Source organism: Truncatella angustata, assembly GCF_020726525.1.
Source record: "Truncatella angustata strain MPI-SDFR-AT-0073 chromosome Unknown BKA67scaffold_2, whole genome shotgun sequence".
Taxonomy (NCBI): Eukaryota; Fungi; Ascomycota; class Sordariomycetes; order Amphisphaeriales; family Sporocadaceae; genus Truncatella; species Truncatella angustata.
In genome coordinates this window covers 3242150-3263454 of record NW_025763382.1, presented here as the reverse complement: position 1 = coordinate 3263454, position 21305 = coordinate 3242150, and the positions used below count along the sequence as shown (strand labels likewise).

Here is a 21305-nt window from a genome sequence, read left to right as displayed (position 1 = left end):
GTTCTTTGGAAGCAGATTATGAAGGATTTGATGCGACAGAGCAACACGCTCTGCAGATGGACCTCGAGATACAGCTATAAAACCTGTAACATTACTTAATAGCAACGCAATACCAAACTGCCCCACGATACATATACATCTGATTAAGCCATAGGCTACCAGGCTAGTTTTTGATGTAGGCTTTGCCGATGCCCTGCTGTACAGCCTTGCGTGCAGCGATTCTGTCAACCCATTTGAGCAAATGTGGGAACGACTTCATCTCTTCATGAGTGAAGCCGCTTCTCTCCCATAGATTGATCCACGGCCAAGTCTTGATATCTGCTATCGAGTACTTGCCTGTGCCCTTGCCGGCGAGATAATCCCTTGGCTCACCGGTGTACTTGCCAGAGAGACGGATCTCTAGAACACCGTAGACACGGAGTGTCTCGTTTCTAAATCGATTGATAGCGTCTAGAGGTATTCGTCAGTGTAGATTCATTTTGACTGGATCACAATTGAGGTTTACATTCAATCTTCTCAGGGGCTTGTCTAGTAAAGTGGTTCGTCTGTCCCTGGTACGGGGCACCAGAGCCATGCCAGAAGAAAAGCCACTGAAGGGCCTCGTTTCGCTCAAGCGGGTCCTTAAAGCCGAAGATGTCGTCCTTGTCGACGAGCTTTTCAAGGTACAAGAGTTCGGCTGAGGTCTCATGGACTGTGAATGGAGGCTTCTGGCTGTTGTCAATGAGCACCGGGATACGACCATTGGGATCAAGTCGGAGAAACCCTAGTCGAAGTGAGTTAGTTTCAAGTAGCTAAGTCCAAGTAAATACGTGACTTTGAGTTGCTACTTATGTAGACTCTTCAGCTGTACTTGGACTAGTATCATTCGGGATCCATCTTGAGGCATGAAATCGTGGTAACTTACATTCTTTCTTCTGCTCGTTGGTACTGATATCAATTAAAGTAGTTGTCCACTCTGTTTTGTACTCCTGAGCCAGCTCCTCTAGGAAGATCTGAACAGCTTGCCCGTTTGGCGTGTTCATGGTAAGGAGATGGAGCCCCTTGGCATTTTTGACTTCATCGGGGGTCTCGGAGATGTACAACTTGTCCGCCATATTGACTTTGGGTGTTGCTACGTGAATCAACCTGGAAAGACTTGTGACTGGTGGTCGTATGTTACGACAGGAGACCGTTGAAATTAGTGATGAAGCAATAGAAGTAAACTGTCTGGAGAAACATTGTGCGGTTTTATTTGCCGCCATCGTAGTCTTATTATTGCTGGACAGCAGTGGTTGCTTGCACATTTGTCATCGATGTAGTAGGTGCACTACCTATAGCGCGCAACCACTACTGCCGACATGTCCGTAAAACACACCACTTCCTGCAGGTATGGCGTCAGTATGCTTTACTAATGGAGGAATGTTAATGCTCCGCAGTTATCAAAGCTACCATACATGCACTGTGGAAGTTACGACTGTAATTGTTCTAAGTTGATTAATGTAGGCAAACCTTGGGTTGTGGAATAATTCTAAACTGGCACTTCTAAAAGGAGCAAGTTCAAATCTCTATGTGATTTATTGTGGTTGGGCCTCTGCGAAACTGCTGCGGTGAGGGACTGTAATAACCGTGATCTCTAGGCTCGCGGGTTTAGCTCCTGCGCCTGAAATCATCAGCGGTGCGATTGGTAATCTCTCCCAGAACCTTCCAACTTTGTGCATCCTTTCAATGTTGGGGAACCTCGAAATAGTTATGGGTCTAATTGCGCAACTAACCACTGTACCTTAGTAAGTACTTTCAGCACGCAGCTCATATAACGTTCACATGGCTTGCAGACTACCGTAACGGCACTCCAGAAACGTAATGAACACTAATATTAGCTTTCTAGGCATTAGGACTGACGTAGCGCAATCTGGGCCTACGTCTAACCTAGGAACATGAGCCATACCGTGTACAATTATCACCAACTCTATACACTCTTCCCCCGCAAGAGGCTGCCTTTTGTGGGGCATGTCTTTGACGATACACCTATCATCACAGCCCCGGAGATCATCAACTATCAGACGATCTAGCGATGTACTAGCCTGAGCTTAGGAACAGGCACAATTTACCGTCGGATCGCCGTGGTGAAAAGCAGTCTTGCGAGGGCCAAATTGTCAATCTTCCTGGGCTCAAAGAGACGAGATTGGGTATGAATATCGACTGGGTGAATTCGAATATAGACCATCATTCTGGGGACTAGGTTAGCGAGCGCCATTGCGTCAGAAGGCGGCCGATACCCAACAGCGCTCATAGTCAATACTTATTTTCTCCAAAGTTGTTCTTAAAACGATTCAAGTGCTGTAGTCATGAAACGTTTTCGGGCCGCTTCCGCAAGACCATCGAACCCGTATGGAGAATACGGTGTTCAAGTGACATTGACTGGAAAAGCGCCGCTTCCATATTGCCCATAAATTTCGAAGCCTACTGGTCAAACCAGCAATTTTTGTAATAGAAGGATTGACTATACGCTTGGAAATTGGGCACCAGCTTGAACATTAAGTTAGTGCTTAGTAGTAGTATGGAGGTTGTCAACACCGATGTGAACAGTGATCAATAGACAATGATTGAAGCCCCGTGCGAGAAAAAATATAACTATTAGCTGCTAGATTATGGCGCATGGTGAAGCAATGTTGGTGATTCTATTCGCTTTGCTATTGGATCAAAGTATTCAACAGTCCGCAAACGTAGTTATATGATCAACGCCTGGGTGATCTTGCCTACAATACCTATTCTAGATCATGTAATGCCCACTCAGGCCACAAATCGGGATAAATAAGTTTGTCTCCGTCTGGTGGGTCAATCACAATCATCTCGGCCGCTTTTGACATTTGTTATCCTTGAATTCCGCTAGCGAGCCGAGAAAGCAGAAACGGTGCTGCCTGATAGTACGCTGCCTAGCTCTTTTACTTCTTTTACCAAATGAAAAGCGATTGTATTTGTATCAATCAGTGGCGTCCAAGGAGTAAGAAATGGTCTAGGAGCTTGCCAGTATTGTTTCTCACAGTGTATTGCACGAATATGTGTTTCTTGTAGCACATGCTCATCACGCTTTTCAATTCTGAGGCTCCAAAGGTAAGTAGCACCCATTCTCCTAGTTCGGCCTAGTCGACAAAGAATACATCATTGAAAACATTTACCTACTACTGCGAGCTCGTACTGCAATCTGTTGTCCTTACGCTTCCGTAAATATAAGCCCAGTTGGATCCTGATTGATCATGATCAGCTGATCTCGCCATTCTTACTCAAATATGCTCCACGCGGGCTCCCGAGTCTTCTTCCAGTTGGAGTCGTTTTCAGAAAAGTCGAGTCTGTCTACCACTTAGGCCGATATTGGTGGCATTTCTGTTGAATACAGGTCTCGTATAAGCTGGCAAATACTTAACGATTGAGATTGTCGGAAATGCTCTCATCCACTCCATTGTATAGTAAATGCTGAATCAGAGTTCTTATCTCGTGGCAGGCCACTTCATCGACTGGGACAACTACCATAAATAGCTTCTCGTCGCGAGCACTGAATTTCAGACTAGAACTTGGATCTATAAGTTGACCAGCAGGACTGAACGACCGGATCGCCTCGGTCATGAACTGTAGGCTTGTGTGATGCGTTGGCCAACGGCACTGACGACTTCTGACAGTCGCCAGCATATCCTTCGTCTGCACTTGGTAGTGGCCACCTACTGACCAGGAGTATATATAAAATACACCATAATATTAGTATGTATGAGCCAGCTGACTTAGTGTTTGAAGAAAAAGATCGGACTGCTAGCGTCACTAAGCCTTTCAAACGCGAAGAGGACGCATGGAAGTTGAGAATTGATAAGCTCACAAGTGTTCACATTATTAGGTAAAAACACGCCAACTGTGATGTGTTTGCCGTATCACGAATAGGCATATTGCTCTGTGCCTGTCGCCATATAACGTTGAAACAAGCCTCGGGTTAGACGTGACTGGACACAAACGCACCGGTCCTATCGACAAAGCCGCGCATGAGTTATCAGCAACACTAATAGTGGCTGGCCAAGTACCGTCATGAAACACATGCTCTAAGAATCGGTATTACTAGAGATTGACATTAAGATAACTGCTATCCTCGAAACAGAAGTTATAGTTATCGATGTACTCTCGGTACTCGCTGCGTCTGCAATGTTCACCAGCTCTGCAAAGCTTTTCCAGTGCGTTCCGATTCATACACACACAACAGACTAGACACAGGCAAGGACCAATACTAATTCGAGATTATTGTTCGCAAGTCAGTCAAGATAGCTTAAGCGAAAGGGAGATGACTCTCATAAGTCTATAAAGCATATCCACGCTCCCAGCCGGGAATCCGCGTGGGATATCTAGGCACAGCCATCAACCCCCCCGCATGCACCAACCAATATTTCGAGGCGCTGCTCATTTACAAGAATGTAATCAAATGCTCTAAAAAATGTCTCAATGACAGAAAGTGCGTATTGTGGTGTTAGATTTGTGCACAGCATGATTGTTAACCAGTGCAAAAACACCAATTATCTTGTCGTACGTATCAGAAGTTCTTGACTTCCACGTCTGTTCCAGAACCTCGAACATTTCCATTCCTTGCGTATCTTGCCGCTAGCAACATTCTGCAACCAGGTTGCAGCTATATCGTTCCAATTCCAAAATCCCCCCAGCTGCGCTGGCAGCTCGTAGCCTACAAAATAATTGATACCTTCAGTCAGGATAAGAGCGTTTGGAGCTAGACTAGTCTAATACCAATTCTTGGATGACCGTAACAACTTTGATAGATTTGTATCGATACCTTGCCATAAATGAAATTCTCTGCGCTGCAGTGTTTTGGACTAGTTGGGTCACCAAGTCGTTCCCCAGATAGACGCCTACGTTCAAACAACGTTCATAGATAGCCCGCACCACAGCAACGTTTGCAGTTCCCTTCATGAAGACTAGTCCAATTGATACAGGTCATATCCACCCAGAAATGGTGAAACATCCTTTATGGTAATTAGCGACAGCGTTGTGTGAAATAAATAGTACATCTGAACCAGATGGAATTGAACAGTCTCCAATGGCAGCGTTGGGTGGTAACATGATCTGGTATCAGAACTGTATGATACTGCATATGCACGCGGCATAGAACCACTATTACTTGATATTCCAGACAAGCTTTCTATGTGACCAATTGTTGTCATTGTACCATTTTCCTGGCATCATTTACGACCGCCACGTAGTCTGTGGAGCACTCCAGTTCTATCCACTGCGCGGTATATCGCACGCATCAATTTCGTCGTAGTACAATCGTCATAACTGCGGAAAATGTACACAGCATAACTGTTCTTCATGAAATTAAGGACGACAAATGGACTATTGGTTTTGAAAAATAGCTTGTCAGAACTGGGCATATAATTATGGATAGATTGGCGACGTGTTTGACTTTTTCGGGGGAATAACTGGAAGTCTCGCGCAAACTGGACAGCCGGCTTAACGATTTATCTCTCCTTCATGTTCATCTCAGAATCTGTGTGCTATGCATAGCGCACTTCAGTCACTTCGAATTATATCTTCTACAATGTTTTTATCGAGCCAGAATGTTGCCTTCAAGTCTATCGTTACTCATTTGAATAAAATGCTGATATGAATGCCATTCTTTCTTATGTCCCTTAAACGTGAGGACTGATCACAGGTCTCGTTGTATAACAGAAGTGAATAGATAAATTTCGTACGCTCATGAACTTCTGCTGGTTCTGAAGCAGCATGACGAAGTGAAAGACTGGTGAGTTGATATCCACGAAAGTTGGCAATTTCGTCTCGTGCTCCACAATGTGACCACTCTGTTGTTCAAATAAGATTTTGTACCTCGGCGGTTTTTGGTGTGCTTGCCCAACAACCGCTTGGGCTAGGATTCATAACAGGTGCTGTGAGCTTAGATGTAGGAAACCAGGGCACATCAATCATTGAAGAAATGATGGTGGCTCTTCACAGTGGCATAGGTTAGTGCACACCCTCTTTACCAACGAGATTAGAAGAGATGAGATTACAGTACTCTAGCCTTGCGATTATGCTCCCGTACAAGTGAACATATCACTTGCCTCGCGTAAGGTCCATTTAGGGTTTGCTGCTACTGGTGTAGTGCTAGGTGAATAGCTGGCAAAAGACTTGCGAGAGGCTCTCCCCAGCATGTTGCATGTTCATTCGCATCGAATCGATAAATGCTCCAATGCAACTTCGTCTTGGACCGAACAAAAAGACTGCTCAATTGAATATCTCACGTTGTCCGATCATACTGCACCTCATTCCCAGGTTTTGCGGCAATAGAGCTGGCAAGCCGCTTGAAACGCTCGAGTAACGGTACATCTGCTACCTTTCGGTCTACCTTAGCACTGCTTACTGTACTAGCCTATGCGTGTGGTGTTCTCCGAACACACCATTCCCAAGGCATTACGAGATCCTTTGCAGCTACGCATGATGTATATCTTAAAATAGATCGCAACTCAGCACTATAGCACTACTGCTTGAATTAGGCGATTTCTTAACATCTAATTTGATACAAATTTACATGGCATGCTGTGAACACACTGCAAGGTTTATGCGGAGCTATCACGATAAACTTTGCTGCTACGTTAGTCGTGGAGCTGCCAATGGCGCCTGAGTCTAATTTATAACAAGATACAAGCTTTGAACATCTGAAGGCGGTGGTTTGATCAAAACTTTTGAATTTCTGCATACTATCTCCCCGAATATTCTCCAAGCCGTCATCCTTCAGAAACTTCTAGCTATAGAATCGAAAAGCTGAAAGCATCAATGGTAATAGAAATATGTGCCGAAAGAGTGTATACAGGTGAGAGGTATCGCTCGTTTGAAATAAAACATTAATCAAAAGTAGTCAACCAAAAGTAGTGATGGTCACTCTGCTCTTGCAAAATCTGGAATTGAATTTCCGAATGGCTAGCCCTTTCGTATAGCTGTTAAGAGCCGTCGTTTCAATACTCGCCGCCTCGAAAAAGTCGGCTGGGCTGGGCCGGGGAAATGACCCGCTTAGATCTTGGTCGGGTAGGTTGGGTATCCACCAGTGGGGGACTTAACAGTGACTGTCTTGGTGATAGTTGTAATGACCGGATACCCAGGGGCTGTTGTGAATCGGAAGTTAATACAGCTATATCAGAGCAAGGACAAGAAGACGTTTCGAGTAGCGTCCGAGCGACAAAGGAAATATCAGAAGGATGGCGAGTCTTACCTGTCACCGTAGTTGGCACAGTCTTGGTTTCGGTCACAGTCTTCCCTTCACCCGTCTTGGTCACAGTAGTGGTGTATGAGCTGGTTACTGTCTTTGTGATTTCATTCCCGGGCTTTGATGGCAATTAGAGGTCAGTGTTGCTCTGCTTGGTAAAGTGTGAAGAGACTGCGAATGCAATTTACGGCAACGAAGGGAGTAGTTGGGAGTCTAGTGAGGACACCGAAGAATAATATACCTTTGTTACGGTGATGGTGCTAGTCAAAGTCTTGCCAGGCTAATCAACAAGAGTCAGTTATTGCTTCATCGATAAAGTTTGATGGTTTTGAGAAGGTTGGCAAAGATGCCTCAAAAGCTTCTAGACCTTTGCGTTTCTGGACGTGCCGTAACATCTCAGGAGCACGGAATGGGACAAGTTCAAAATCTACTTACCCCCGTAATTGTCTCTGTCTTAGTTGTCGTTACAGGCTGATAAAGAAATGAGTTAGTGGTTTGTCTAAAATTGTGGCGAGCAAACTATATCTGAAATACGGGAGGTATAAAATGCCAGAATAATGATCCTAGATGCTTGAAAAAAGAGAGTATGAATGGTTTCTTACGTAGCCGGCCTATAATACTCAAAGTTAGTATTAATTTTTTGAAGTTCATGATATACAATACTAGCATAATCCCAAATGGTTGAAGGAGCACAAATGATTACTCAAATCAATATCATTATAGCCTATGCTAGCAATGGGTTTCAATAGCTTGGTTGGTTACTTACAGCAGTTGTAGTGACAGTAACTGTTTCTCCAGGACCGGTAACTGTCTCTGTCTTCGTTGTTGTGACGCTGATAACGGAAAATCTTATCAGTTTATCTTCTCTTTGACGATAGCCTCGACGCTTGGGATGTAAGAGAATAACAAGTCGGGACTTACGGGTAGCCTTTATCAGTGACAGTGATCGTTTCTGTCTTTCCAGGACCTGTGACAGTCACTGGATAACCCGGTGCCGTAATTGTCTCTGTTTTTGTCGTTGTGACGCTGATAACGGAGAATATCGTCAGTTTACATTCTTTGTAACGATAGATAAAAGTTTTCTATGATTAAAAGTGGAATCAAGAAGGGCCTCAACACTTCAGGTGTAATATAAGAATAAGCCGGAACTTACGGGTAGCCTTTATCAGTGACAGTGATCGTTTCTGTCTTTCCAGGACCGGTAACAGTCACCGGATAACCTGGGGCTGTAACAGTTACCGGATATCCTGGTGCTGTAATTGTCTCGGTCTTGGTCGTTGTAACACTGCAGAAAGTATGTCAGTCTGGCTTTAAGCGCAATGAGTGAAAAGTCCTTGACCAGGTGGAAGTCGTTAAGGTTGCCGTATAACTTCATGTAGAAAAAGGAGGACATATAAAAGCTTACGGGTAACCCTTGTCAGTGACGGTAATAGTTTCTGTCTTTCCAGGGCCTGTGACTGTTGTTGGATAGCCCGGTCTGCAAGATTTTTAATCAGCAGATACTTCTTTGAGATAGTTTAGGTAGATTATAAGTTAATAATAGTTATGACAGGAGCACAAAGGATTATTTGGCCACTATGTTCCTAGTTGCATACTTGGAAGAAACGGAAATGAGTTGGAAGTTGCTTACGCTGTGCTGACAACTGTAGTGTAGCTTGTGACGGTGATAGTCTGTAGACGGAGGCGTTAGCTATTGTGCTTCTGGTCGATGTTGTCAGTGGGTATACTACCTTTCCAGTACCGTAACCTGCGGTGACAGTGACAGTGGTTGGGGCTGGGGTGGTACCATAGCCACCATCTCCAGGCACAGGGCTAGCAACAGCCAGAGTGCTTAGGGCAAGGAAAAGAGATTGGGTCTTGAATTGCATCTTGATGGTGTTAACTGTTTCAAAGTACAGAAGGGTATATGAGCCTGATCTGGAAAGAAGATTGAAAGCAGGGAGCACGGGGTGATATTGTTCGATGGAAGTGACTTGAGTAGACTGTGGTATTTGTGGTGGAAGTCAGTCTCGACTTTATAGAATATCATCGCACGTTCATCCAAAGTACGGCCCGTAGTTCCACCCCAGCTGAAGTTGACTTTCCAACCCACATTACAAGCACGACTTTCACCAGTGCCACTACGATAACGGGTGCATGGAACATCTGCAATATTTCCGAATCGGTGAATATTGTTTTCGCCATAGTTGCTATTACGTGATGGCCAGAGAGGTTCAAGCCGTGACGTGGTTGTCTAGTAAATAATATCAGCTACGAATAGAATCCCAGCAGATCGATCATGCCATATTCTACATAGTACACCGTCAACTAGGAAGAGAAACTTCGGCGGCGTGGCTGACCTGTACGACATAGACACTAGACTTTTGGGCCTCGCGTATACACCTGCAGAAGCTCCTTGCATGCAACGTGGTCGTGCTACGTCCGCTGCAATTGCAAATTGAAGCCTCGTGGGGCTGTAGATGTTGTGCGATTGAGGAACAGGCAAACACCTTGAACTTAATCTGACTATATCGGATGCATTGTTTTCTTTCTCGAAGCCATAGACGCAGCACGCTCCCGTCAAAAACATGTGTCTACCCGGCCTATACCGACGCTCTGGTTTTGAGGCGTCTGACCGTTAGGCTGTGATGTTATAGTTTAAGCCACGGATACGAAATACTGGGACTGTATTAAGCTTCAACTAGGAGGTCTCGTACCAGTGGTGATGCCATCAGATCACGAATGTTGGAGAGGCATAATTTGAATGGGGGCCATAGAAAAGTCGTCATCCTCACGCCGAGCTTTCTCACAGCTTGGAAAAGCGGACCACATGCAGTAAGCTGTAATAAGCTCAACATATTTCGAGTGTTGTGAGGCCGGTCCGGCTATTGTGTAGCCCATTGTAATGGAAAGTCAAAACGCTCCTCGCCTAGGTCACTTTGGATACACCAATGGGCGCTGGAGCAAACTGAAGCTATGGTGGCTAGGAGGAATTAAGCCTCATAAGCTCGCTTCTCCGGGGTGCATAACCCCTGGCTCTCCTGGAATGCAGCTGAGTGGTGATTCGTCGTGCAGCGGCCCGTATATGCGAGGTCAGCGATTAGCGATCTCCGGAACCGACTATATACGGTGAGTGCTGCATCACCAGTTGTCTGTGTGACCGGCCAGGCTCGGGTGGATGTAGACGAGAATGCAAACCTGGCAAGGATCCCGATGTTCTCTAGATGCGTTGCGCCGCAGTTGAAATACTTTGCGAGATGACTGCAAGTGAGATTGACAATTGATTTGCTGGTAAGTTCTGCTAGAAGATGTATCGCGGCACATAGAGTTTACCACGAGAAGCCGATCCCTCGTGTTGTTAAAGCTTTTAGCTCGGACGAGATTGATAAACCGTTGGCCCCCAGCCGTCTACTGTCTACCAAGGACATAATAGCACATGCATCCGCTTTGGCTGGTCTGGAAAGTTATGCCGATCGGTGCGAGTATGCTGCCAAGGCTGTTAAGCTCTGAAAACTCACGAATGGGGCATTTGCTTAGACCGTGAACTGATCTATAGTGTGCCACGCCAGAGAGATAAAAATAGCTCGGAATGTCCCGAAGCGTCAGGGGATCGTTGATGTAGAGCAGCAAACAATCCTGGGTGCTCATTTTGCCGATTCACGAGAAGGCACTGGGATCCAGTGTCGACACATTTGATCAAGGCAGCGGAAGACGTAAGATTGTCCTTCGTGGAAACATTCCGTTTTGAGGAAGTCAATGGCAAGCTGAGTCCAACAGCATGTTGTCAAAATCCAATCGGGAATTTTTTAAGCTTAATGCAAGCCACCCGGAACTGTCGGCTGTCTCACCAATGACCGCCAAATTTCTGAAGAGGGTCGAGTCAAAATTGAATACACTTACCTTGCTAGACGCCATGAAGCCTAGACCTATTTTACTGTAATTGAGGGGAAATTGCAGTCAGGGCCACGACTGGGCGCAGGTAGTGCCTTGATGACATGCTCAAGCCACACTATTTTAACCAGATGTCGCTTCAACTGAAGCTGTATGAAGCATGCAGCATTGGCTGTACGTGGCTCCATGCGGGAGGAAGACGCCTCATTGGCATTACGGCAAGGACAGAGTGGCTGGGCGAATTTGACGCTATCGACGGTCGCTGCTTGGCTACTGCCGGCTACAAGCCTCAGAGTTACATCCTGGCTCATTTCAACGCTTCGTTGATGCGTTACTCGAAAAGATTACGTACTAGAAATGCTGAGGGGACATATGAAGTCGAAATACGCTCATGCCAAAGCCTCAGTGGCGTGTATAGTCCGCCAATCGCTTGTATTGCCGATGATATTACATCGACCGTCGCCATAGCACTGTACCACATAGAAAGAGTCGCTCTGCTCACCGACCAGATGCTTGTATGCACTTATGGCTTGACAGAAAAGATCCAAGATCCACGGAAAGCCTGCAGTGCAGCATCCGCATTGAAGTCAGTGGGAAAAGCAAATCAGTGACAACGTGTCAACGTGAAAAACTCAAAACGGTGAAGCACTTCTCAAGCGACATTATAATATTGTACATGAGAGAGAAAGTCCATGATATTAGTAAGTGACATATGTAACAATCAGCAATCGCTATCTGTTAATGGAATCCTTTAGACACTCGAGAATCAGCAAGGGTGTGCTTATGGCGCAGTTGAATATTTGCAGCATATTGGACCCAACCCACAATGCTACCAATCCGACAAAAGGTTTTCTGATGCATTAGCTCTTTTATTCTGCGGAGCTTTCTTCGATTTCCTGCTTTCAATGATCGTATCGTGTCTAACAGTGATTATCATCGCAGAAGTGACACGGCCACACTTATGGAGGAATGATTTGTGCCGTAGGGAGAAGTAGCTTCCTCACGGCTCCCTCGCCCTAATTGCACAATGGTTTCCTTGCTTTTCTCTTATGACTCCTCTGGTTATATCGAGTAATTTATGCTGTAGGACAGACCAGTAGGGCCCGATATCTTATTTTAAATGAATCTTAGTGTGTTGCTAAATTCCCCTAGCTAAGACTCCCGCCTGTACTTTTCGCTTCGACCGACCGAACTTCCGATTGTAGTAAAAGAGTAGAATATCCGAGCTATTGTTTTCCCCCTCAATATATGACGGCTTGAATTCTCCGGGAAGACCGGGTACGACAAATGCACCAACAAGTGTGCTTCTCGACGTTATTTTTGAAGCAAGACACGCAATCGACACATCAGCTGACAGCCTCGCTGCGCCAAGACCTACAATAGTACATCTTGGGCGGACTGTTTCCTGTTCCATTTTGAGCCAGTATGCCTGGGGATTTCTTTTTCATTGTCTATGCAGATAGGGAGCGTCAATTCGGGAAGATTGCCTTTTGAGTCCATCAGCGAAATGTTCGTAATCTTTAGTATCTGACGAAACGAGATCAGCCGGACTAGGCCATAAAATTCATTATTAATTTAAATTCATGCATAAATTGAGAATGGTGAGTACTTGGAAGAGCATGAGACTACGTAAGACCTACTTATGCCATGCATCTATGAGGATGCCTGGACTTGATAAGTAGTATTTGCACTATTGAATTATCGCTCTAAACTTACTAACCTCGCGCACATACATTCTTTAGGTACTCCAGAACATGATGCTCCCTGTTTTTGAACAAATATCCTGTCTTACTGTTGCAAGGGATGGCTCAGGTTTCAACATCACCCGAACATTTGTTGCATTTCGCGTTCTATGAGAACAAGATAATGACGAAGACCTATTCATGAAAGTTCTTCTAGTATGTCAGCAGACTTGCTATCAGTAAAGTTGCAGACTTGTCGGAGAGGTACTCGTTTGAGCTCTGGCGAGATCCATTTGTCAAAGGCAATGATCAACGCAATGGTCATCGCATCCATTTTCAGTCTTCTTTGCACTGCAATGTGCACGATTTTGGTAAACCCGGCCTCTCTCGCCACGCTTCAACTCAGATTTTCCTAGCAAGCACTCTCAACCTGACATAGCTAAACATGAACCCACCGGAGGGGTTGCGACAGACCTCCTCTAAGACTTGCACCACCTCTCTCACACATTCCTCTCTCTCCTTCCCATCATTAATAGCCTCGAAGAACTGTTTGCCCATCAGCCGCACCCAACCGTCAACGCCACCCTTGTCCGCAGGCGTGGGCCTCCACTCCCTCTCCACCCTTTCAACCTTCCATCCGCCCACGGTCTTCTCCAGGATCTCCGTGACCCAGTCCTCGTCCGGAAAGAACCAGGGGTCTGCCTCCAATGCCCTTGCCATCCCTACTCGCCGGGCGACGCCCATGAGCAGTCCAGCGCGCATCTCCGAGACGTTCCCTAGGCCGCCCATCTCAAAAGCAAACGTGCCGCCTGGTTTGAGAGACTCGCGAATCCCACGGAAAAAGGACTCACGTCTGGATTGAGGACAGCGCAAGATCCAGTGCATCGCAGCATTGGAAAAAGCCTTCGTGAAAGTTCCCCGCTGAAGGGAAGGCGTGTTGATTATTTCAAGTGCGTCAACAACTGTATCATGGTCAGTTATTTCTCCTTTTTGCTCTCTGCGATGATTTCACTCATCATGTAGGAATGCTTGAGACCTTCGAAAGTGCACCGTGTCACACCGGCCTCGCCGGCTGCCTTTTGGGATGACTCTATCATTGATCGCGAAGAATCGGTACCGTGGACCTTACCGCTACCTTGAGCCAACACCGCGGCGATTTGAAGGTCAATGATACCATCTTACATAAACATTAATTCCATGATGCTTAATATTTAACTTGCGCACTGGACCCACCTCCACAACCAATGTCCAGGATCACATCGTCAGACTGAGGATCAAGCCATTGCAAAATCTTCGTAGCCAATTTTGGCACGAACGATGCTGAATTCTGATAGGCCTGGAACGGTGGTTGGTTAGTCAAAAATATTCTCAGTGAATAGTTCCATAGTATAAATATGCACACCTCTGAAGACCAGTGATCATTTTGGGTTTTAGACATTGCTAGATACTGTGTGAGCAGAATGGACTGATGATCTTCTTTGCTTCCAGACCTTGAAGTATGCTGGTATAAGTGTGCCGGCTTGCCTTTATACATGCCGCCAACCTTAAAAGTGGAGATCAAAATAAGACACGGGGTGAGCCCGATCTCGGAGCAAGCCCGCAGACAACACAAACATGAATAGACGAAAAGAATAAACTTTCAGGATGCAGGCATTAAGTGATTTAGAGACTCGTCCGAACCCAAACAACAAGTACCATGAGGGAGCTGGAGGTTGGTGATACACACGCGATATTTGCGTCCCAAATAGAGTAGCATGACATGTATTTATCATATGGAACAGCTGTTTGACGAACCCATTTTAGTCGATGTCAAGGTGTTTATACTTGCTGTCGCCGAGTGCATTCTCGACTCTCTTCATAATAGCGAGAACCTTCTCCTCTTCCAGACGCCTCCCTACAACCTGGACACCAACCGGCAGGCCGTGCATCGCTTCGGCATCATATAACTTGTAAGCACCCTGGGCAACACCGTTGAGCTTCTTGATATCAAACCCGCCGGGAAGCTGATCAAGGTTCTTGTCGACATGTGTTACCGGTAGCACACCAGCTGTATAATCGAGAACATTGAACAGGAAAGTATAGCCACAACTGCTCACAGCATCTTTCATTCCGTCGTGAGGCACTGCAGGAGTGGCGTTTGGTGGTGTCAGGATGAAATCGATATCCGCCGAGTTCCACCATTGAAACCACTTTACTCGGTAAGCCTCTCGTTTTGCCACCAGCTGCCAGTTCTCAAAAGCACTCTTCTGATGCCATCCTCGAATTAGCCCGGCCCAGATATCATCCCTTCGGATGTACTTGACCCAGAGGTAGTAGAAGTACTTGAAAGGCCGTGGCAGGTTCATGAGCCACTCCATCTGATGAGCACCAGGGTCGTTCCATTCGCCAGTTCGGAAGAAAGACCGAAACATCTGGCATCCATCTGCATTGAGTAAAAGTGAACCAATTTGTAGTGCTTCGTATGGCGATGGCGGGTCGATTTCCACAATTTCATGCCCTTCTGCTCTGAGCGCATCCTCAACTTGTCTCATTGCCCTGGCACAGGCAGGACTTGGATCCACAACACCATCTGTCCTCAAGATACCGACCTTGAGCTTGGATCTAGCCGCGTACTCCTTCTCAATCTCAGACCGCCAGGAGAGCGGATGAACCGAGGGGTCGTATTTCCAGGGTTCCATGTTGATAATTGAGCGCGTGAAATAAGTTAGGTCGTTCAAAGTCCTAGTCATGGGCGAGTATACACTAGGAACGCCCTCCTGTCCGGGCATGCTCGTGCAGAATCCTAGCTTCGGCCAGCGTCCAGTAGAGCACCGTAGACTGTAAATGCCCGCAAAGTGAGCTGGTACCCGCACGCTCCCTGCCACATCACTTCCAATACCAATCCGGCCACCAAGAGCAAGCAGTGCAGATTCGCCGCCAGTCGAACCTCCGGGGGAATATTTGTTGTTATGAGGATTTGTGCATCGGCCCCATACATCATTGGTGGATTCGAAGCTTAAAAGCGTAATGGGCATGTTTGTCTTGACATAGGGGACAGCGCCAGCGTCTTTCAAAAGCTTCACGACAGGACCATCCAACGGGGTCTGGTTGCCAACAAAACTGCTAAAGCCAACAGTGGTGTCGAAACCTCCTACAATGATCGTGTCTTTCAAGCTGACAGGGATACCCGCTAGAGGCCCTTTCAGATTGATCGAGCCATCTTCAAGCCAGCCCTCTGCCTCGTTCACCATGACTTCGGTCACGCAGTTTGTCTTTTCGTGAGCTTTCAACGCAACTCTACCATAAGTTCGCAGGATATCTACGGGCTGGACAACGCCCTTGTGCACATCATGAACGAGTTCCTCGATTGGTCTGTCAATGACTCCACGATCAAAGCTTGTGAAAGGTCCACGACATTGTGTCAATCCCTGTAGTCTTCTTTTACGTTCATCTTGTTTGGAGCGGCTAATCGTTGGGAATTAGCTTCATTGTAAAGTGGTGGCTTGTGGGTAAGCTCACCAGTCCCTCTTGTGTTGAATGTAGGAAGCCATACTAAGCTGGTCTTGAAATTATGGGTATCACTTCTTGAACTCTTGCAACTGTTCTTGTAAGTTCTTGTGTGACTAGCGGTCTCGACGGTGTACAATGAGAGAGTTGAGGTAGAGGTGGTACGGAGTAGAGCGTGTTGGAGGATCAGTCTCTCCACAGTTCGGTTATCTCCAACGAACCAGCCTCCCTGGGCTCATGCACGCACCGCTGATAGCCGCTTGCTGCCACACAGCAAAGACAAATCACGGGAGCTTATTTGTAAGAGTTCTTATCGGTCTCCTTCGCCGACGCAAACAATCTCCTAAGTAGTGTAGCGATGTATGGAAAGGACTCACATTATGTTACCTCGGCCAGCCGCCGGCAACATGAGTCGTAGATATAGGGAAATCTGGGAATAAAATGTTTCGTATCGGTGTGATGGCATATTTGATTCATGTGGAATATTAACCACCTGTGTTCTTGTTATGCCGTACTAGCTAGCGGCATGGACATCCACCCCTGGCGGAATGTAACTTCCCCAGATTATAGTTAGCTTTCGTGGGGCATCTAACCTATGTATATCCCCAAATCTCCTCCTCAACTAGCTGCCCGACAGCCTCGGTACTCAGCTAAAAAGCGCGATGCAAAAGAACGTTAGCTGACATTATACTATGTGTACTTGATGATAAGCACTAATCACAGAGACCAACATTGAGGAAAACACAGTCTATCTCTGCACGAATGCCGAGAGGTTCGCCCAGATAGTGCTAGGTACGCTAGCTCTCCAGACTCCAGGCGGTGCTGAGATAGCCCCCGCCCACTAAAACGACTGACCCCACGAAAGCCAATAGGTACTGCCCAATTCCTGTCCCACCCTGGACGTCACTCATCAAGCCAGCCCAGAGGGAGGCAATGAGTGTGATCAGCAGTGACGCACAAGTAATGATACAGGCTACGAGGCCAGAATCAAAACTTTCTATAATATGGATCCCCCAGCCCGGATACGCATTAGGTTTTGTATATTCCATCGGCTGGTGCAATTTATTCGGCAGCCCTTCCACAGCCAGGTCTAGCTCCGTGAAGTCGTCTTTATGGAATAAACAGTGCACTACAGTATTCTGGGTCAATAATAACCTCTTTTGGAGGGCTGGAGGGTCTTTAGGAGGTAGGAGACAGACATAAAGAGCTCAATCATATCGAATTGGCAATGTACGCTCAGCACCATTCTCAAAAGAGTAAAAAGACTTACTAAAGATTTTGGGATGCATCGGAAACTCTCCTGCCTCGAGATGTTCTGTCCTGTAAAAGTATCGGCCCGCCTTCAGCTCGATCGCCGGCGGTAGCACATCGTATCTGCGAACATTTACAGACGGACCCGAGACTGTATGTTTCGCTAGAGAAAACTAATGGATGTCATTAGCGTTTCTGAGTTTTTATTATAATACTTTTTTCGTTTCCTCTTCTCTGACTCCTATGCTACTCACCTTGACGTAACGCATAGTCTTAGGTTTGTAGAACCATGAAATGAAAGCACTATGCCAGTCTTTTGCCCTTCGCAGGCGGATTTCCTGATAAGCCCTTCTGACTTCTCTGTACAGACCATAGTCGAACTTTATTCTTGTGGCATCTACGTTCGTCAGGGAAATTCGATGAACTCCGACATCAAGACACAGCAGTAGATATCTAGCTGTGCCACTTGGGGGTTTCCCACTCATGTGGCTGCTGTCAAGTTCATCTGCGGCACTTGGGATTGTAAGTTGTGAACTATCGTCACTAGAAGTTGCTACCGAGGCATCTGGCTGAGTCAAGGATCCTACGCTGGACGATTGTTCAGGCACGGTATGTTCTGGACTGTTGCTATCCCGAGTTCTAGTCGTGATTGTGTCTGAATTCCGTGGCCCGGCCGCCTTTCTTGCTAAGTAGACTGCGTATGATCTCCTGTCTGCAGGGACATCTACATATAATCGTCTCCCACATGTCTAAATTGTTAGCTAATCGATATTGAGTACTCGGTAAGTACAAAAGTAGAGGTTAACAATGTGAGTAAGTTTGGTTTTCGAGACCACAATCTAATTTCTCCAAGAGACAGCGGCGTTGCTGACACAAAGACCGCCTATGAGTCTGAATGACGGGGCTTAGTTTAAGAAAGAAGATAAAAATAGAAGTATGATACCGAATTTCATCAGTACTCAGATGGTGCCATCGACTTACACAAATCCATGATACTCGAACATGAGCAGAAGGAATTTGAGGCTGCAACGCCGCCTCGAATTTGTTCCTCGAATACTGGAACCATCGAGTTATTGTCGCGACTATATCATTGTAGAATGGCACACGATGATGTATACACTTGTCCCATCCCTGTGTATTTGTTCTTGTGTCTGGCGCAAATTGCTTATGTGCACTGGGTGTGTTGCGATAGTCAACAAGGGCCATATGCGGCTCGGGCTCCGAGCCGCTATTCCCGTCGTCATAATCATCGAAATGAATATATTCGTCATGGAGTTTGCCCTGACTAAGCTTTGTCAAAATTCTAGGCTGGCTCTCTTCTTTCTTGTTCTTGGAGAGATTCTTGTCATCGTTGTGTGCGGCAAACAACTTGTTGTTCTCTTCATGATCTGAATGCGATCTCGTATTGAGCTCTGGTGGTCTGGGAATACCGGCGACCGATGAAGTTCCAGAACTGGTTTGTTCATCCCCCGGGGGTGTCTCCAAACTAGTAGCAAACCAATCATCATCTAAGATATTAGCACGCCTCTCCAAGTCTTCCAAGCGTTCTTTCAGCTTCTTGCCTGTAAAAGTATGTCAATCTCGCAAGGCAATGCATCCATGGTTCTCAGGGCGACATACGGTAGTTGCGTTGAGCGATTCGATTCTGGATTCTCCTGCGCTCAGAAGCGTCTGAGATCTTGCTCCAGTCTTCCTCTGGGTTTGCAGAGTTGGAGAGAGCACTAGGACTGTGGCGATGAGGGGGTGGATACGTGTCCTCCGTCAAGTCCGGTGGAGATAGGGTCGATGTTTTCGCAGACATTATCAGCATAGACGCTCAATGGATGTACTTCGCGGGTGAGTGTATATGGTTTGCGAGAAATGGTGGCCGAATCTTTGACGCGAATAAAGTGCCAGCGAACTCCATGTAGTCACAGAGAACTTTCTGCATGCGTCCTTGCGGACTGGGTGCTCAGAGTTTTCGTAGAAATATTCCAACTACGATAGTATCGGATACTGGTGACTAGGAGCGGCATCAATAGGGTTCCTGTGCTTTAATGTGGGCTTATTCCGCTGTTGACTGTACTCGCACATAACGTGGTTTCTTATATGGCCTTACTTCAGCACGAGGCTAGATGGGGTAAAGGTGGGGCGAGGAATCGAAGAGTTGTAGACATGAATCTGCCTTGTCACCTGGCATTGTGCATATGCGGACCAATGATAGAGAGAACAGCTGCCGTGTAATGTACATTCTGTTCTGCCTGTATGCCTAAACCATGTCAAATGTCACAGGGAGCAGACGGTCATCCATGATTTCATCGATATGTCCACACAGTAGAACGCAACACCATTCCAGTGTGATTATAGTGGCGTATCGTCATCACGAAATGACTCGCAAAGTCGATTTTAAACTATTATTATTACTATTGCGTCCCTACATACGATGTGAACTATACTTGACTACCCCACTCTTCCCCACGTTTCGGACCACTACCGAACGAGGCGGCTATTGTAAATACACCCATTCTGTAATCATGTCATTGCAGAGGAAAAATAAAACCCTGTGTCCATGATTCCGATGATTCCGTTCGAGTAACGTTTACTGATTGAAATATCCTTAGCGAGCCACACGTCGCTTAACCCCATTGTCGACACCCAAGGCTTAAGAGATGTCATCAAATGACCCCCTCAAGACGGAAGACTACCTCGTCTGTTCTACCTGCGGAACGCAGTTCCCAACCATAGATCGGTCCTCTTTGAAAACTTGCTTCATTTGTGACGACCCACGCCAATACACACCTCCCTCGGGCCAGTCCTTTACGACGCTGGCCGCGCTGCGCGGGAAGCACAAGAACGTGTTCCACCCCTTGCCCTCTGCTCCCGAGACCTTCACGTCCATCGTCAGCGAGCCCAAACTCGCCATCGGGCAGCGGGCGATCCTGGTCCGCACGCCCCGGGGGAACATCCTGTGGGACTGCGTGACGCTGCTGGACTTGGCGACCATCTCCAAGATCCGGGAGCTGGGCGGGCTGCGAGCCATCGTCATCTCGCACCCGCACTACTACAGCACGCACGTGGAGTGGGCGCAGGCGTTTGGATGTCCGGTGTACCTTGCGGCCGAGGACAGGCGGTGGGTTGCCCGGGAGTCGGAGCACCAGGTGTTCCTGTCCGAGAGGGAGTTCGATGTCCCCATCGACGGGGAGCCGTCGGGCGTGAAGGCCCTAAAGCTGGGAGGGCATTTCCCTGGCTCCCTTGTTGTGCTTCACAAGTCCCATCTGTTGGTGGCGGACACGCTCATGACGACGCCGGCCGGACTGGGCAACTGGGAGGTCGACGGGCTCGGCGAGGCACGGGAGGGAGGCAGGCCAGAGGGGTTGAATAGTTATAGTTTCATGTGGAGTATTCCAAACATGATTCCACTGGCGCCCGACGTGATCGAGCGGATGTGGCAAGTCTTGAAAAATCATAGATTTAAGAGTTCGCACGGAGCGTTCCTGGGGACGGATATCGTTGGTAAAGTGGAAGAGGAGATGCGAAGAAGAGTCTTGGAAAGCATGCAAATTCAGATAGGGAATATGGGCTATACGGAGCATCCTTTATTAGGCGAGAACTAGCTAAGTAACATTCACAGTGCCCAAATTTTCGTTAACGGAACCAGCTGCAATTTTACGATCTTGGTGTAGATAGCACACACATGCATAACAATGTTGCGTTGTTTCTCGTTCACTACGAGTGGGTAGGCTCATTTGTCATTAATGATGGAATTCCTCCCCCAGAAAAATCCGGAAACAGTAATCGCTGAATCACAGGTGTCG

At 46.8% G+C, this 21305-nt stretch overlaps 6 protein-coding genes across 6 annotated transcripts; 1 reads left to right on the top strand and 5 right to left on the bottom strand.

Moving 5' to 3' along the window:
• Window positions 1–19: 19 nt before the first annotated feature.
• BKA67DRAFT_554467 (glutathione S-transferase) lies at window positions 20–1315 on the bottom strand. The gene is made up of 3 exons (XM_046101989.1): window positions 905–1315; window positions 506–763; window positions 20–450 (listed from the first exon to the last, which is right to left on the bottom strand). Exons 1-3 carry the CDS (start codon window positions 1281–1283, stop codon window positions 164–166), a joined length of 924 nt encoding a protein of 307 aa, XP_045961400.1. The 5' UTR covers window positions 1284–1315; the 3' UTR covers window positions 20–163.
• Window positions 1316–8333: 7018 nt separating this feature from the next.
• BKA67DRAFT_181442 (uncharacterized protein) lies at window positions 8334–9152 on the bottom strand. The gene is made up of 4 exons (XM_046095283.1): window positions 8953–9152; window positions 8853–8893; window positions 8628–8699; window positions 8334–8507 (listed from the first exon to the last, which is right to left on the bottom strand). Exons 1-4 carry the CDS (start codon window positions 9088–9090, stop codon window positions 8372–8374), a joined length of 387 nt encoding a protein of 128 aa, XP_045961399.1. The 5' UTR covers window positions 9091–9152; the 3' UTR covers window positions 8334–8371.
• A 3627-nt stretch (window positions 9153–12779) lies between these two features.
• Window positions 12780–14509, bottom strand: BKA67DRAFT_181295 (S-adenosyl-L-methionine-dependent methyltransferase). The gene is made up of 4 exons (XM_046095280.1): window positions 14177–14509; window positions 14008–14110; window positions 13811–13951; window positions 12780–13736 (listed from the first exon to the last, which is right to left on the bottom strand). Exons 1-4 carry the CDS (start codon window positions 14306–14308, stop codon window positions 13177–13179), a joined length of 936 nt encoding a protein of 311 aa, XP_045961398.1. The 5' UTR covers window positions 14309–14509; the 3' UTR covers window positions 12780–13176.
• Window positions 14510–14573: 64 nt separating this feature from the next.
• BKA67DRAFT_514617 (amidase) lies at window positions 14574–16304 on the bottom strand (the record flags this gene model as incomplete). Its single annotated transcript, XM_046097662.1, has 2 exons — window positions 14574–16218; window positions 16273–16304. The coding sequence occupies 2 exons, from the start codon at window positions 16302–16304 to the stop codon at window positions 14574–14576; spliced, it is 1677 nt and encodes a 558-aa protein (XP_045961397.1).
• Window positions 16305–18154: 1850 nt separating this feature from the next.
• On the bottom strand, window positions 18155–19463 carry BKA67DRAFT_181308 (uncharacterized protein). Its single transcript, XM_046095281.1, has 3 exons — window positions 19132–19463; window positions 18493–19073; window positions 18155–18402 (listed from the first exon to the last, which is right to left on the bottom strand). The coding sequence occupies exons 1-3, from the start codon at window positions 19319–19321 to the stop codon at window positions 18313–18315; spliced, it is 861 nt and encodes a 286-aa protein (XP_045961396.1). The 5' UTR covers window positions 19322–19463; the 3' UTR covers window positions 18155–18312.
• A 696-nt stretch (window positions 19464–20159) lies between these two features.
• On the top strand, window positions 20160–21104 carry BKA67DRAFT_655452 (beta-lactamase-like protein; the record flags this gene model as incomplete). The annotated part of the gene is made up of 1 exon (XM_046106759.1): window positions 20160–21104. The coding sequence occupies one exon, from the start codon at window positions 20160–20162 to the stop codon at window positions 21102–21104; it is 945 nt and encodes a 314-aa protein (XP_045961395.1).
• Between the last annotated feature and the right edge of the window lie 201 nt (window positions 21105–21305).